Source organism: Heterodontus francisci, chromosome 3 (genome assembly GCF_036365525.1).
Source record: "Heterodontus francisci isolate sHetFra1 chromosome 3, sHetFra1.hap1, whole genome shotgun sequence".
NCBI classification, from domain to species: domain Eukaryota; kingdom Metazoa; phylum Chordata; class Chondrichthyes; order Heterodontiformes; family Heterodontidae; genus Heterodontus; species Heterodontus francisci.
Window position 1 is genome coordinate 99,148,021 of NC_090373.1, and position 18,005 is coordinate 99,166,025.

Sequence of the window (18,005 nt, forward strand, 5' to 3'; positions counted from 1 at the left end):
TTAATTTATTTAAATATTTAAATGGCAGTCCCATCGTTGAGCAGCAGCAGGGCAACCGCAAGGCTTCACTGCTGCCAGCAATATCGGGCAGGCCCTTCTGGCGTCGAGGTCTGTGGCGGGCCTCTTCTGGGGCAATCTTCATGCCCCCCCCACACCACGGATCCCGACGTCGAGGGCTCTATAAAATCCAGCCCTATATATTTGATCCCTGATTTGATTCTGATGAAAGGTCAGAGACCTAAAACATAACTCTGTTTCTCTCTTCACAGATGCTGCCAGACCTGCTCAGTATTTCCAGAATTTTCTGTTTTTATTTGATATGTTTGATCCTGCTCTGGTGGTTTTTTATTTGCTGGCAGGTACTTGTCTCATTCCTCATTAATTTGGGACTTATATCTTTAAAATTTAACCCAGCCCAATCTTTTGCTTGGTCTGGCACAGCCTCCTGAATATCAGACATGCTTGGTCTCTGGCTGGCTCTCTATATCATTAGGTATGCATATTGGACCCCCAGCATTTCCACCAGCAAGAGGGAGACCACCATCGCCAACCACAACACCTCAGAAGTGCTGCAGGAAGTTGGGTGAGGATGCGTAGAGAGAGACAGAGAGCGAGCGAGATGGTATTAGAGAGAAAGAGGGGTTGAGTGAGAGAGAAAGAATGGAGCTGAATGAGAAAAGATATGAGGCGTTGAATGAGAGAGAGAGAGAGAGAAAGGGGGTGGCAAGTTTGCAGAGGCAATTTGCATGACAAATGTGGACATTGAAGATATAAAAACAAGAACAGAATTTATGACTGCAAAATTGCGACTGAATTATCTGTGCAGCTTAGTCCAATTTTCCCTCAGCCGCTAACCCTGATTTACCTGAAGATTACATTTGCTCTTGACGCCTTTGCACAATGGCAGAGGAGGTCATCTAGAATACAGTAAATAAATTTAGACATCCACGTTAGCTCAATGCATTAATTTACACTTACCCACAGTAACCGAGGTCTCACAGTGATAGTAGCCATTTGGTTGTTTTTTCTTCAGCATGGAGCAAAGTTGTAGGCAAGTCACAATCTCATCACCAAAATAATGATCTTCAAAATTTTTATATACTTCTGGAGAAAACTTCTTAATTCCCTGAAGATAGTAAATATGGTAGTTGCTGTTATTACTTCTGTAAAAATACATCTGCAATCATTCCAAATAAGTAATATACAATTTATAATCAAATTAACCTTTGATAATGCGCCACAATAATTTAATGATAAAACTTCAATGTTCATTTTAGTTTAGCAGAAATATTTCTGGATGAAAACTAGTTTGGTTATCAAATATTATTTTGTTAACATAAATAATTTGGAAGTTACTGTGTTTGAATTGATCAACACTCAAATATATACAGTGCTCATGGCTTGTAGTAAAAGTTACAATTAAGAGCTCAGCCCAGATGCTTTCTCTCAAATCCTCCCAACAACAACAACTTGTACTTATATAGCATCTTCAACGCAGTAAAACATCCAAAGGCCCTTCACAAGAGTGTTGTCAAACAAAATCTGACACTGACCCACATAAAGCTATGAGGTAGATGACCAAAGGTTTTGTCAACGAGGTAGATTTTAAGAAGTGGAGGAAAGAGAGGTGGAGGGGTTTTGGGATGGAATTGCAGAGCTTAGGGCCTTGGCAACTCAAGACACTGCCGTCAATGGTGTACCAATTAAAATTGGGCATGCTCACGAGGCCATATTAAATGAACACAGATACCTCGAAGGGTTGTGGGCTGGAGGATATTACAGAGATAATGAGAGGATGGGCCATGGAGGGATTTGAAAATAAGGATGAAACTTTTAAAACTGAGGCATTGCTTATGGAAGGGGGAAGATGAGAGGCCAGCCAGGAGTGTGTTGGTAAAGCAGAATTAGTGAGTCAGTGAATGTATTCAAACACAGCTACTCAGGCTTAGTTCAAAAAGGGTTACACAGGCAAACCTGTCAGAGGAGTTGTTTTGAAAACTTCCTTGTAGAACTTGGGATACCAGTCTTTGAATTTGGGCAATTATTTTTGAAAGAAGTATCTTCATTCAGCGTGAAATTCCTTCAGAGTGGAAAAGTGAGTCACAAATTTTTAGGTCCATACTTTTTGGAGAGAGATCTGTGACCCATTTCTCCCCTACTGTAAGAATTGCCAGAGCAGTGCTTCTGTTCACTGACAACAGGGTGAGGGACATTGATATGAAGTGGGTAGGCATCTACACCAGTAGTAATGCAGCTGGGAGCCCACTAGGTGGGCGGGAGAAAATAAGCAGTAGAGGTCAGCCAGTGGAATGAAGTGGCAGCAGGGGTTTGAGATAGTAGTCTTATTCCTTAGCTGACACAAAGAATACAGTTCTTTCAGGATTTATGTGAATGCAATGCCAACAGATCTGTGATCTTTCATTGCATCGCATGACCAAACAAAGCTGTACTGCTGATACATGAAATGTTGGGGATTTTTAAATTTATAGAGGCCTTCAGAGAAAGACAGTATTTGGTGCTTTGTGTGAATTATAAATACACAATATTTGCACTTTACATAACCTGAAGATACTTGGATCAAAGCAACCATTAGTTCAATTAATCCACTTTTGATCAGGACACAAGCAACTTCTTTAATTGATTACTATGACTGTTTCTAGTGGTATATTCAATCTTGAAACATTTTCCAATCAAAATATTTGTAGATTAAGGATTGTTTGCCCCTTCAAATTGCCATTTTGTCTCTCCAGCCGATTTATTGGCTTGTAAATGAATGACTAATTTCTGATTTGAATGTGATATATTGAAACTAATTTAAAGAGAGATACAGAAAGAAAAAGATAAGAATCCACAGAAAAAATATGCAATTTTTGTCAGTAGCATCCAGTCCACGCTGTGCAAATGAAAAATAATCAAAAGCTGAGGAATCTGAAATAATCCACCTAACACTGTTCCTACTAGTCAATGAACCAGAAACTGAAGATGCAGTCAACGAGTCAGTGAAATTTCCATCCATCTTATCAGAAAAATATTAAAAACATTCAGCAACCGATGACGCATTTGCACAGTGCATGGGAGCATCAACATACAGTGACTGTATGACGATGCAATTCCCACCAAGTTTCTGATCTTTACCTCACTGCTTAGGAAAATTACTAAGCAACCCTGAGGCATATCCTGACAGAAAGTAAAATCAGAGGCAAAATAATTTTCAGACCACTTTTGCACAGTTCCTGGTGAAGGCCTGAGCTAAGAGGTAATTGCCTGGGATCAAAACAGAGAGAGTTTACTCTGACAAAAATGTATATTTAAAATGTTAAAATTATTCTTAACCTGCATACATCATAAACAAAAACTCATTATTGTGGTTTTTGGGAAGTAAACCAGTTTACTTCTGAAAATTTGACAAGCTGAACACACAAACCTCTGCAAATTTAGGCACAGTTCAAGAGTCAATCATACTTTTTACAAATTCCTGTCACTTAAAAATTACAATTTCCAATGGGGAAAGATGAAAAAAAAGTTCAAGTTTTATTAGGTCACTTAAAAATTAAAACAAATGTCAGATCCATTTATAGAGTTTATCTTTAAACATATTAAATGTTTTAATTCAGCACTGCGCAATTATCCCATTATCAGTCGACAGAAACTGAACAATCATACATGGTGTAATCATTGGGGGTCTTTGAGCCAACTTGGTTGCTAATAGCCGAGAACAAATTGAAAATAATTGGAGATCTAATTCTTAAATGCACAAAGGTAAACGTGAAACTGGTGAGGGCTTGATTACAAAAGATTTGGTGACACAAGCAGAAAGTTAGATAAGATGCATGCAAAAGAGAATTCTTTTTTATTATAAAAGCAAAATACTGCGGATGCTGGAAATCTGCTGAGTATTTCCAGTGTTTCTTGTTTTTAATTCCTTTTTATTGTCTATGCATAGATGATTCTAGTTACAATGTGTGGAACTTTACAGCTTTGGCAGGTGTATAAAACATGGGTGGTCAATATAAAATCCCAAGGTGTACAGCCCCACTCATGTTTAAAGTTTTGGCATTTGATTCGTAACAACGTTTTCAGCTCCCCTTTGGTGAATCCTTGTTCAACACTTTCCAATTATAAGGCAAAGAAACCAGCACAAACAGGCTTTCTTAGGTTTAAAGAAGAAAAGTTGAAATTTCTTAAACTTAAATTCTATTTCGGTTGATGCCTAAGGATACACGATGCACCCACGCTAGCATACATACGCGATACACATATGTAAACAGAGACAGAAAAGAGCAGAAGAAACATAAAGTGGAAAGGTTTGAGGCAATATCTGTTATGGTTCTTCGAGCTCACTGTAGAGTCCTTGATTGTAGGTAGATCTTGCTTTTCGTTGGGACCCAGTATTCTTCTTAAACCTTGTTCGCTGTAGGAGACTTTTCTCTCTTGGGGTTCATGTGTCTTCAGTGGGTTCAGAGGCTTGTGAGAAAAAGATAGGAGCAGACAGGAGAGATCTTCTCAGTCCAGAAACTTTCTGCCCTAACTGTTTATACGAATTCAAAAACTCAGGTTGCCCAGCAGGTTAGTCATGTGACTAGCTGGTTTGAACATGTCCGTTTGTGTACTCGGTCATCTTAGCAGTCAACTTGGAATGCAAGTTCCCCCACCTTCAACGTCTGGTGATCATAAGTCCATTGTGGGTTGAAAGTCAGGGAATGGCTGCTTTGTCCTTCCAAACACTGTCTGTTAATGTGCAAATGTCTTTATTCCAACCAAGGTCTGGCAGTCCTTGTAACAGGCCTTCTCTTCTTCCCAGCAACAATTTGAAATTTAATGTCCATGTGGTGAAATTAATATGCCTCATTCTTAGCAGGTGGGGGCCTGCATGACAATAATCTGTACTCCCATACACTTACTTCATTGTCTTTCTCCTCTCTGAGGACTTTCAGGTTGCACTTATCCAGAAGCGACCAGTCTGAGCAGAATGCAATGCACAATCAGGAGGCCCAAGTTAGACTACCAACTGCAGCGGGCAGTGAGGCTAGCCACAAAGGAACTCATTTTTAATATAACAAGACAGGACACAGAAGGATCCGTAATCTCCTAACATAACATTGAAAAGCAAATTTAGAAGGCGCTTAGTCCTACCTAAATGGACAAGCTCACCCAGAGAATTCATAAGAATTACAGGGCTATGAGAAGAGGGAAAATTTGCATTGCTTTAAGTCTAGGATGCTCATCTGAGGGTTGTTTTAAATTAGGTCTGTCCGTTCAAAATTGTTTACAGTTTCAACTCAGTGAACTGAAGAAAATTTCATGTTTGACTGAATTCAATTGATAATTGTTGATGGAAGAGAGAAGTGCACTTCTCAAAAAGTCATTGAGAGTATTAAATTACCAGCTGTACTGAAACAGTGTCAGTGGCTACAAAATTATTGAAATAAAAGCTAATATTTGCAATTCAAATATAATGAGCACTGACAAACAACGGAATACAAAGTATATACCATTCATGGGAATCATATTCAAATATCAGAGCCTACGATGAGTGCCTCCTCATAAAATTCTCTTCGACTTTGAATGGCATACCCGTTATATAACATATAGCCGAGAGGGAATTAAATAAAGAACAGATGCCAAGTAATGGATACCATATTAATTTAATGAATTAAACTACCAAATAACTCACAGGTAGCGAAGTAATGAACACATTATAATGTTCAATGTCTTTAACAAATAGTCTCTGATTTTAAATAGCTTTTTTGGCATGATATCCCGCTGCAGTGCAGTAGTTACATGTGATACCAGCAGATATCCTGTGGCATGCCTTAGTGAGTTAGAGGATACACTGAAGGTGAAGAGGTGAAGCGTTTGTCTCATCAGCTCAAAAACTTGCTGAAAGGCAAGCTTGAGCCTGAGCCCGAGTTGTTTACCACTGGGGGGTTGGGAGGAGGGGGCTGGTGGTGGACTGGAATTCTGATGGGTCCTCTGTGCACCTGAGCCAGAGTGGCATGTTAAAGGTGGGAGGACGTAATCCATAATGGAGTGGGTATTGGTCAGCGTCAGGGCAGAAGAATTTTGAGAGGCTGGGAGCAGCTTTCAGCAGCAGAAATGTTTGGCATTTTGTACTGGAAAGCTCTGTAGTTTGAGCTGGTTGAACTCCGGCACTATCGCTGCACATTTGTGGTTTCATAAGCTTAAGTGGGGTGTTCCTTATCTGCACTCTCGCAAACAGAAATTCAAAGTATAGATTTCTGGAAGCTCTTAAACATTGTGATGTGTTTCTGCACCTGCCAGACAGCTGGCTGGCTAAGAAAGTCTGGTTGCTATGCGTAATAAAATTGTAAACATACTGGCCCTGAAATTTCACAGGAGTCCTGCCAGTCTCCCCAAGGAGATTGGTGGAAACCCCAAGGAAAGAGGTGCAACCCCTCACAAAATTTAAGGGTCATTCTTTTTGAATGCGTGTCAGGTACATTCAAAGACCAGCACAATTCTTCCTCCCATGTTACCTAAAGAGTTACTAAGGATTGCTTTATAAGTATCATTCAAGTTAACACAGTGTCAAAATCAATCAAATGCGATGATTTGTTTTCTGCTGATATGGTCACACTGGAAAAGAAGTTACATGCTTCTTCTTGCAATTCTAGAATTCATCTTTGATGTGTTTACTGCACAGCCAAAGAAGTCACACTGAATTAGCTGTACCCAAGAGCAAAATTTGTTTCTGTCTTGACAAGATCAGAGAGTTGTTCAACGCTCACCAATTTTTCCAAAATATTCCAGAGGGGAAAATGAGGAGTTTTTTTTTTACACAGCGAAGTTGTCACTATCTGGAATGTACTGTCTGAAAGGGTGGTAGAAACGGATTCAATGGTAAATTTCAAAAGGGAATTGGATATATACTTGAAAATGAGCAATATTCAGGAATGCGGGGAAAGAGCAGAGGAGTGAGAGTAATTTGATTGCTCTTTCAAAGAGCACACTCCAGCATGTTGGGATGAATGGCTTCCTTCCATGCTGTATGATGCTTCAACTTAACACAGTCATTGACTTATTGTTGTCAAGAACAGAAAATGCTGCAAATACTCAGCAAGTCAGGCAGCATTTGTGAACAGAGAAACAGATTTAACTTTTCAGATCTGTGACCTTTCATCAGAACTGCGAAAAGTAGAAATGCGATAGGTTTTAAGCAGGCGAAAAGAGTGACGGTGAAAAAAGAACAAAAGGGAAAGTCATCATAGGGCAGAAGAAAGGAGACATTAAACAACAAAAGAGTTGGTGGTGCCGAGACAAAGGGAGTGAGAAGCAAAAGAAGTGTCTAGAGGAGGCGTGAATGGCAGAATAATGAACAGCTGCTGCCCGAAAGCAGAAGCAAGAGAAAAATGAGTAGGATCGAAGCATGCAAAGTAAAGGGAACAAAATGGGGGCAGAGATTACCGTCGAAAATTGTTGCATTCAATGTTGAGTCCGGAAGGCTGTAAAGTGTTGAATCAAAAGATGAGGTACTGTTCCTCGAGCTTTACTCGAACACTGGAATAGGCTGACGACAGAGAGGTCAGCGTGAAAGCAAAGTGGAAAATTAAAATGGCAGGCTACCAGACGGAAGCCCACAGTCATGCTTGCGGATTAAACAGAGGTGCTCTGCAAAGTAGTCACCCAATCTGTGCTTGATCTCCCAAATAAAGAAAAGACTGCATTGTGAGCAGTGAATACAGTATACTAAACCTCCACCTTGCTCTCACATTGACCTCTCTGTCCTCGGTCCACTGCATTGTTCCAATGAAGCGCAATGGAAGCTTGAGGTACAGCACCTCATCTTTCAATTAGGCACTTTACAGCCATCTGGGCGCAACACTGAGTGCAACAATTTCATACGGTAATCTCTGCCTCCATTTTCTTTCCAGTTCTTTGCAGTCTCTTTTCCAGTCTGTCTGACCTCAGTAGTGGGCAAATTATTGGAATCAATTCTGAGAGGTAGGATAAACTGTCAGTCAGAAGGGCACAGATTAACCAAGGATAGTCAGCATGGATTTGTTAAGGGGGTGTCTGACCAACCTGATCGAATTTTTTGAAGAAGTAACAAGGAAAATTGATCAGGGTAGTGCAGTTGATGTGGTCTACATGGATTTTAGCAAGGCTTTTGACAAGGTCCCAGACGGCAGACTGGTCAAAAAAATAAAAGCCCATGGGATCCAGAGAAATGTAACAAGGTGGATACAAAATTGGCTCAGTGGCAGGAAACAGAGGGTAATTGTTGACAGGCGTTTTTGCGACTGGAGGGCTGTTTCCAGTGGTGTTCTGCAGGGCTCAGAACTGGGTCCCCTGCTTTTTGTGGTAAATATTAACGATTTGGATGTAAATGTAGGGGGCCATGATCAAGACGTTTGCAGATGACACAAAGACTGGCCGTGCGGTAGATAGCGAAGAGAACTGCTGTAGACTGCAGCAAGATATTGATGGATTGGTCAGATGGACAGAAAAGTGGCAAATGGAATTCCACCCGGAGAAGTGTGTGCTGATGCATTTGGGGAGGTCAAACAAGGCAAAGGAATACATGATTAATGGGAGAATACTGAGAGATGTAGAGGAAATGAGGGACCTTGGAGTGAATGTCCACAGATTCCTGAAGGTAGCAGAATAGGTCGATAATGTGGTTAAGAAGGCATACGGATCCTTTCCTTTATTAGTCAAGGTATAGAATATGAGAGCAGGGAGGTTATGCTGGAACTGTACAAATCATTGATTAAGCCACAAGTTGAGTACTCTGTGCAGTTCTGGTCACCCCATTACAGAAAGAATATAATTGGGGGTACAGAGGAGATTTACAAGGATATTACCAGGACTGGAAATAATGCAGCTATGAGGAAAGAGTGGATAGGCTGGGGTTGTTCTCCTTGGAACAGAGAAGACTGGGGGAAATCTGATTGAAATGAACGAAATTGTGACGCTCAGTTTGGGTTCTGCCAGGGCCACTCAGCTCCTGACCTCATTACAGCCTTGGTTCAAACATGGACAAAAGAGCTGAACTCAAGAGGTGAGGTGAGAGTGACTGCCCTTGACATCAAGGCAGCATTTGACAGAGTATGGCATCAAGGAGCCCTAGCAAAACTGAGGTCAATGGGAATCCGGGGGAAAACCCTCCGCTGGCTGGAGTCATACCTAACGCAAAGGAAGATGGTTGTAGTTGTTGGAGGTCAATCATCTGAGCTCCAGGACATCACTGCAGGAGTTCCTCAGGGTAGTGTCCTGGGCCCAACCATCTTCAGCTGCTTCATCAATGACCTTCCTTCAATCATAAGGTCAGAAGTGGGGATGTTCGCTGATGATTGCACAATGTTCAGCACCATTCGTGACTCCTCAGATACTGAAGCAGTCCGTGTAGAAATGCAGCAAGACCTGGACAATATCCAGGCCTGGGCTGATAAATGGCAAGTAACATTTGCGCCACACAAGTGCCAGGCAATGACCATCTCCAACAAGAGAGAATCTAACCATCTCCCCTTGACATTCAATGGCATTACCATCGCTGAATCCCCCACTATCAACATCCTAGGGGCTACCGTTGACCAGAAACTGAACTGGAGTAGCCATATAAATACAGTGGCTACAAGAGCAAGTCAAAGGCTAGGAATCCTGAGGCAAGTAACTCACCTCCTGACTCCCCAAAGCCTGTCCACCATCTCCAAGGCACAAGTCAGGTGTGTGATGGAATACTCTCCACTTGCCTGGATGGGTGCAGCTCCAACAACACTCAAGAAGCTCGACACCATCCAGGACAAAGCAGCCCGCTTGATTAGCACCCCATCTAAAAATATTCACTCCCTCCACCACCGACGCACAGTGGTAGCAGTGTGTACCATCTACAAAATGCACTGCAGCAACGCACCAAGGCTCCTTAGACAGCACCTTCCAAACCTGCGACCTCTACCAACTAGAAGGACAAGGGCAGCAAATACATGGGAACACCACCACCTGCAAGTTCCCCTCCAAGTCACACACCAGCCTGACTTGGAACTATATCGCCGTTCCTTCACTGTCGCTGGGTCAAAATCCTGGAACTCCCTTCCTAACAGCACTGTGGGTGTACCTACCCCAAATGGACTGCAGCGGTTCAAGAAGGCAGCTCACCACCACCTTCTCAAGGGCAATTAGGGATGGGCAATAAATGCTGGCCTGGCCAGCGTCGCCGACATCCCATGAATGAATAAAAAAAAATTGTGAGGGGCCTGGATAGAGTGGATGTGAAGGGCCTATTTACCTTAGCAGAGAGATCAGTGACTAGGGGACATAGAGTTAATGTGACTGGTAGGAAGATTAGAGGGGAGATGAGGAAAACCTTTTCCACCCAGAGGCTGGTAGGGATCTGGAACTCACTGCCTAAAAGGGTAGCAGAAGCAGAAACCCTCAACTCATTCAAAAGGTATCTAGATATGCACCTCAAGTGCCGTAACCTGCAGGGCTACGGACCAAGTGATGGAAGGTGTGATTAGACTGGGTGGCTTGTTTTTCGGCGGGGGCCAAGTGGCCTCTTTCTGTGCTGTTAACTTTCTATGATTCTATGTTTCGGTCTTACTCGTTTTTCTCTTGTTTTTGCTTTGGACGGCAGCTGTTCATCATTCTGCCATTCGCACCTCCTCTGGACACATCTTTTGTTTCTTTCCTTGTACCATTACCACTCTCTTTGGCTCTGCACCACCTACTCTTTTGTCATTTAATGTCTCCCATCTTCCACCTCAGCACAGACTTTCCCTTTTTTCTTTTTCCTTCCTCCTTCATTTCAGCTGCTTAAAACCTATTTCCAACTTTTCCCAGTTCTGATGAAAAATCACTGACCTTAAACGTTAACTATGGTTCTCTCCGCAGATGCTGCCTGACCTGCTGAGTATTTCCAGCATTTTCTGTTTTTACTTTAGATTTCCAGCATCCGCAGTATTTTGCTTTTGTATTAGTGAATGACTGAGATTATTTTTTCTGCCTTTTTTAATTGACAGCAGCAGAAAAGCCAAAGTTGGCAAAGTATGCAGAGAATATAGCATTTAAAGAATATCCTGCAATTGATTAGATGGAAAGATCTCACATATTATACGTTAATTGATTATAATTGGAATGTAACATTATGGTTATTTACTTAATAAGTATTAAACCTTATTAAGTAAATTACTTATTAAGTAAATAACCTTCCAGCAAATGAATTTTACAGGTTATAAAAGGGGCTAAAAACACAGAAAGAGGCCACTTGGCCCATCGCATGATTGTTTTATGTATTTGGAGTAATGTTAGCTGCTGCTTGTAGTTGGCTTGGTTGCAGTTACCAGATTTCTTTAGCCATACATTGACAATTGATAAATAAAATAGAAAACCTGATGTTAAGTATTGTTAAAGTCTTTGAATACACATTATCTTCCAATTTGTAATGCGATAATTCCTAACCCAAAAGCTACGTTCCCAATTAAACATAGCTTTAGTGTTACCATACAAGAGCAACAACAGCATGCATTTAAAACAGACCTTTATCATAAAAGAGGTGTAATCAAAAAAAGTTAAAGATTGTAACTTTATTTTTATTTAACACATAGATGTGGTTAAAGTATTTAGAAATGAATTACTGCAGTGACAGCTTAACTTCAGACTTAGAACTTATGCAATTCTTTTCACCCTTTTGCATACTGGTACATAAGGGCGGCACAGTGGCGCAGTGGTTAGCACTGCAGCCTCACTGCTCCAGGGACCCGGGCTTGATTCTGGGTACTGCCTGTGCAGAGTTTGCAAGTTCTCCCTGTGACCGCGTGGGTTTTCGCCGGGTGCTCCGGTTTCCTCCCATAGCCAAAGACTTGCAGGCGATAGGTAAATTGGCCATTGTAAATTGCCCCTAGTGTAAGTAGGTGGTAGGGAATATGGGATTACTGTAGGGTTAGTATAAATGGGTGGTTGTTGGTCGGCACAGACTCAGTGGGCCGAAGGGCCTGTTTCAGTGCTGTATCTCTAAATAAATAAGCTGTTCCAGTTTATTTAATTACTGTATCTGAAATAATAAGTATATATAGCAATTGTTTTCACTGAGAGAAACTGCTGTACTATTGCTCCTTGCAAACAGCCTTAGCTCAATGTAGGTCTCTCGCCAACTTGAGCACTAAATTAGGCTTACACTTTAGTGCAATACTTAGGGACTGCTGCACTGTCAGAGGTGTCATCTTTTGGATGAGATGTTAAACCGAAGCCCCGTCTACCCTCTTAGGTGGTGGTAAAAGATCCATTGGCACTATTTTGAAGACGACCAGGAGACCTCACTCGATGTCCTGCCCAACATTTATCCTCTATCATCATCCAAAAATGGATGAACTGGTCATTTGTTTTATTGCTGTTTGTGGGACCTTGCTGTGTGTACATTGGCAGCAGCATTTCCTACATTACAACAGTGACTGCATTTCAAAAGTACTTAATTAGTTGTAAAGCGCTTGGGACATCCTGAGGTCAAGAAAGGTGCCATCTAAATGCAAGCTGTTCTTTCTTTATATGGACCTCTAGCTAACTACAATCAGCAATAAAATAAACCACATCCAGTTTTAATATATGACTACCTGTCAGTACTAGCAGTGTCAGTATTTCTTAGAACACTGAAGGATTTTGCACTTGGCATATGCAATGTTTTTGGATTACTGTGTTGTGTTTTGGTATAAATGGCATCATGTTCAAATGTTTGACAAAGAATAGATTTTAACAAAGAATAGATTTTGTCAAAGACTTCCATAATATCAGTGCTTTATATTCTAAATGTGTCCGTTTGAAGATCTAATTAATAAAAAAAAACAAGCATTTATATAGTACCTTTCATGACAACAGGATTCCCAAGTGCTTTGCAACCAATTAATTAACTTTTGAAATGTAGTCAAATGTAGGAAACAGGGCAGCCAATTTGTGCGTGGCAAGCTCCCATAAGTAGCAATGTGATAATGACCAGATAATCTGTTCTGGTGATGTTGATTGAGGGATAAATATTTTCCAGGAAACCAGGGAATAACTCTTCTTCAAAGTAGTAACATGGAATCTTTCACATCCACCTGAGAAGGCACCCAGGGCCTTATCTTAATGTCATATCCAAAAGATGGCACCTCCAACAATGCAGCACTCCCTCAGTACTTCAGTGGAGTGTCAGCATTGATTTTTGCACTCTGGAACAGGACTTGAACCCACAACCTTCAGACTTAGAGGCAAGGGTGCTGCCAATTGAGGTACAGCTGACATTAATGTTTTTGAAGCTGAAATAAGCTACAAACATGGAAATTCCAACAATCCGTTTTGCCACTTATGGCTGCTTTTGATCCTATCCCAAATCCTGGGGACCAGATCATTTAAACATATTGGGGCAGGTGCAAAACAAGAACATCCATCCCCCTGAGGAAGCAGAAAGCTGAGCGTCACCCTACTGCTTTGACAAGGCACCCAAGCCCTAAAATGTACCAAGCAAAATACCAGAAGATGTTTTGAAGATGATCCTCAATGAACAGAGTGTCAACCTGATTAATAATTGGTCATCCTGAGATTGAATATCTTAGCTTTCCTGCTTCTTAAAAGGTTCTTAAGAATCACAGTAAGACATATGTCTTCTGTCAGCAAGTGCATGTCCTGCTGAAATCTGGATTCTGCCTAAGAATATACCACCCTCATGGGGATTATACCACAGTTCCACCACAACAACTGGAATTTCTACCCTGTAGTGTTTTAACCCCTTTTATAACCTGTAAAATTCATTTGCTGGAAGGTTATTTACTTAATAAGTAAATAATCATAATGTTACATTCCAATTATAATCAATTAACGTATAATATGTGAGACCTTTCCATCTAATCAATTGCAGGATATTCTTTAAATGCTATATTCTCTGCATACTTTGCCAACTTTGGCTTTTCTGCTGCTGTCAATTAAAAAAGGCAGAAAAAATAATCTCAGTCATTCACTAATACAAAAGCAAAATACTGCGGATGCTGGAAATCTAAAGTAAAAACAGAAAATGCTGGAAATACTCAGCAGGTCAGGCAGCATCTGCGGAGAGAACCATAGTTAACGTTTAAGGTCAGTGATTTTTCATCAGAACTGGGAAAAGTTGGAAATAGGTTTTAAGCAGCTGAAATGAAGGAGGAAGGAAAAAGAAAAAAGGGAAAGTCTGTGCTGAGGTGGAAGATGGGAGACATTAAATGACAAAAGAGTAGGTGGTGCAGAGCCAAAGAGAGTGGTAATGGTACAAGGAAAGAAACAAAAGATGTGTCCAGAGGAGGTGCGAATGGCAGAATGATGAACAGCTGCCGTCCAAAAGCAAAAACAAGAGAAAAACGATTAAGACCAAAACATAGAATCATAGAAAGTTAACAGCACAGAAAGACGCCACTTGGCCCATCGTGTCTGCGCCGGCCGAAAAACAAGCCGCCCAGTCTAAATCCACCTTCCATCACTTGGTCCGTAGTCCTGTAGGTTACGGCACTTGAGGTGCATATCCAGACACCTTTTAAACAAATTGATGCTCACTGTGAACTTCATAATATTTACCTACAATATTCCAGTATACTTGAATGCTTCCAGTGTATAAATGAACAAGTGAATGAGACTGGATAATCAAAATTAAAAGATCTGTATTAATTACTAGAACAATGATACAGATGGTGCAGATCCTTTGCGCATCTGACTGTGTTTCTATATTTGAGTACGGTCTTCACAATATTTTCTTCTTGTAATAGTAATTATAGTATTAAGTCCTAGGATAGATCAATAAACTTCCATAAAATTCTTTCCCAAAGACTCACTGCTTGCTGAAAGAACAAACTCTGCTTCGACAACCTCTGGATAATCAGCCTATAGGCCTCATATCAGCTGTGCAGACATAGTCGAGGAAGTGCATTTCTTTGACGCTGTTTCTACCCAGGTACTTCTCAAGTGCTCCTCACTTATTTTGTTCCTTCAGAACATTTTCATCGACTGTGATTTATGACATAGTACAATGTAACTGGCCTGATTAATCTTGGTTCAATGACTTTAAACTGATGACATGAAAGCACCCGTATAATATACTCAGACCATTGTAGTGTTCTTGCAATTGCCTATCCTTGATGTGGTAATGAAACTTGACAGGGCTGAGGTAATGATGTTTAAGAACCGGAGGTCAACTAAATATTCTGACACTAACTTCTTGTATTTATATTAATCAGTATTGTGATGTAGATGCTTCACATACAGGCAGCATCATATTTCTTGCAATGTTTTTGCCATGTCAATTTCCATTTGTGCCAAGTCTCTAACAGTGATACTGTACAAATCAGTGCATGTCAGAAAACTGAACTATTTAAGGATGAATTAACACACTACAGCAGGCTGATCTAAAATAAGCTCACTGACTGAACAGAGGAAACTTTAGTTTCCTCCTAGTGTTCAATAGCAATAGGCAAACTTGTCTAAGTTTCAACATCAACTTCTTTAATCCACCTAGCCATTGTTGGCACTAACCTAAACAAAGTATCCAAGCCCAAATCAAAATCAACAACTTATATTTATATAGCACCTTTAACATAATAAATGTGACACTGAGCGACAGAAGGAGATATTGGGCCAGATGACCAAAAGCTCGGTCAAAAGTAGGCAGCAGATGGGAGGCCAGCCAGGAGTCTGTTGGAATAGTTAAATCTAAAGGTAACAAAGGCATGGATGACTGTTTCAGCAGCAGATGAGGTGAGGCAAAGCAGAGTCAGGCATTGTTACGGAGGTGGAAATAGGAGGTCTTGGTGATCGTGGGAGTTCAACTTTGAGTCAAATATGACACCAAGTTGCCGATAGTCTGTTTCAGCCTCAGACAGTTGCCAAGAGAGGGATGGATTCAGTGGTTAGGGAACTGAGTTTGTAGCTGAAACTAAAGAGAATGGCTTCTGCCTTCCCAATATTTAATTCGAGGGAATTTCTGCTCATCCAGTACTGAATGTCAGACAAGATGTCTATCAATTTAGAGACAGTGGAGAAGTCGAGATAGTTAGTGCTGATGTAGAGCTTGGTGTGGTCAGCTTACATGTGGAAATTGATTCTGTGTTTTTGAATGATGTCACTAAGTGGCAGCATGTAGATGAGAAATAGAAGGGAACCAAGGACAGATTCTTGAGGGACATGAGGTAATGTGCAGAAGTAGGAAGTGAAGACACAGCAGATGACTCTCTGGCTACGACTGAATAGATAGGAATGGAACCAGGTGAGCGCAGTCCCGCCCAGCTGGGTGATGGAGGAGAGGCATTGGAGAAGGATGGTGTGGTCAATCATGTCCAAAGGCTGCAGAAAGATCATGAAGTACAAGGGGGGATAGTTTACCTTTGTCACAGTCACATAGAATGTTATTTGATAAGGAGCCGATTCGGTACTGTGCCAGGAGTGGAAACATGATTGGAGGGATTCCAACATGGAGGTCTAGGGAAGAAGGGCATGGATCTGGGAGGAGACCACACATTCAAGGACTTGAGAGGAAAGAAAGGTTGGCGATGTGGCAGACGTTTGCAAGGACTGAGGGGTCAAGGGATTTTGTTTTGCGGAGAGGGGTGATGTTGGCAGATTTGAAGGAGGCAGTACCTGGAGACAGAACTGTTAATATCAGTCAATATTGGAGCCAGAAAGAGAAGTGGGGTGGTCAGCAATTTAGTGGGAGCAGGGTCAAGGGAGCAGGAGGTGGGTCTCATTGACAAGATGAGTTTGGAGAGAGCATGAGGGGAGATGGGAGAGAAATTACAGAAGGAAGCAAGTTCAGGGCTAGGAAAGAGTAAACTTTAAAGGAAGATTGCGCTGGTGGGCTAGGGGAAAGGGGGGGGGGGGGGGGGGGGAAGTGGTGGAGGTAGCTTAGTGGATGGCCTCAGTCTTTGTGACAAAGAAGTCCATGAGCTCCTGACACTTGCTGTGCGAGGTGATGGGAGAGGAGACAGGGGAGAGGCATTTTTAGAAGACCGTTTGCTATACAGTAAAGAAACAGGGTGTTATCTCTCATTCCAGGATGATCTTAGAATAGTGAGCAGATTTTGCAGATGAGAGCAGGACCAGATAGTGCTTTACGTAGTCCAGCAAGAACCCATGGTGAATGGTTAAACCAGGTGTCCGCCATATCCATTAAAGTCTGTGTCCGTTGGACTTAAGGGAGCGAACATGAGGGCAGCTGCAGCGGGGGTGGGGGGGGGGGGGAAGTGAAGAGAGAGAGAGAATTGGTTTTAAGGGGGACTATTAAAGGTCCAGGTGAGAGTATGGTTAAGCAGATCAGCAGATGCAGAAATGAATGGTGAATGGAGGGTTAAGGGCTTGGCAGCTGGGATTTTGAAAGTGCAGTTGTCGATGAATTGGGAAGGAGTTTTTTCCAGGGGTGGACACAGAAGGAAGTAGGATTTGGGGGGGGAGGGAAGATATGTTGATAGAAAGCAATACAAGCAAGTTATCAGAGTTGTCCTTAACTGTGATTGGTATGATGTTTGTCACGAGATGACAAAATCAAGGTGTTGAACATGAATATGGGTTGTGGAATTATCAAGGGTGAGATTAAGGGAGGATAAGAGAGCAGTGAACTCAAAGGAGAGAGAGCATGATGAATTGAAATGGCCGTTGAAAGTACCAAGGATGAGAAGTCACTCAGTGCAGAAGCTAAGAGAGGAAAGCAGTGGATATCTTGGTGTAAAAACCTTTATACTTGGGTGGGCAGTATAGAATGAGGATTTGAAAAGAGAGGTAAGAGGGTTGGAACAAGGTGAGGAGCTCAAAAGGGAAATTGGTTATGCCCATAAAATTAACATTCTCGTTTAAGGCTGTAAATGGCCATAAGCATATTCCCTACAGAGTTAATGAAGTAAGAATGTTATGTATTTTGAGCGATCTGGATATGGTTAATTTGCCAAATTAAGTTTGAACATAAAGAGCATTACAAGTTGGAATTTACATCTTACATGATGCTATTTTGGTTCATATTCGATAAGCTTCAGTGCAGCTTAAAATCCAGTCCTTATTACAAAGTACGGTGA

At 41.4% G+C, this 18,005-nt stretch overlaps 1 protein-coding gene across 7 annotated transcripts in view; it reads right to left on the reverse strand.

Annotated features, from left to right (window-relative positions):
- The window catches only part of LOC137358811 (A-kinase anchor protein 7-like), a 190,790-nt gene that overhangs the window by 100,526 nt on the left and 72,259 nt on the right, over positions 1–18,005 (reverse strand). For 6 of the 7 annotated variants that reach the window (XR_010971341.1, XR_010971342.1, XR_010971326.1 and 3 more), the window contains exon 7: positions 979–1,126. The exons of the other annotated variant lie outside the window; for it this stretch is intronic. Coding sequence is in view for 3 of the 6 variants with exons in the window: in XM_068025056.1 (XP_067881157.1) it covers positions 979–1,126 (148 nt within the window). In the remaining 3 variants the exon portion in view is untranslated. The remainder of the gene's footprint in view (positions 1–978; positions 1,127–18,005) is intronic. 7 annotated transcript variants of the gene reach the window in all.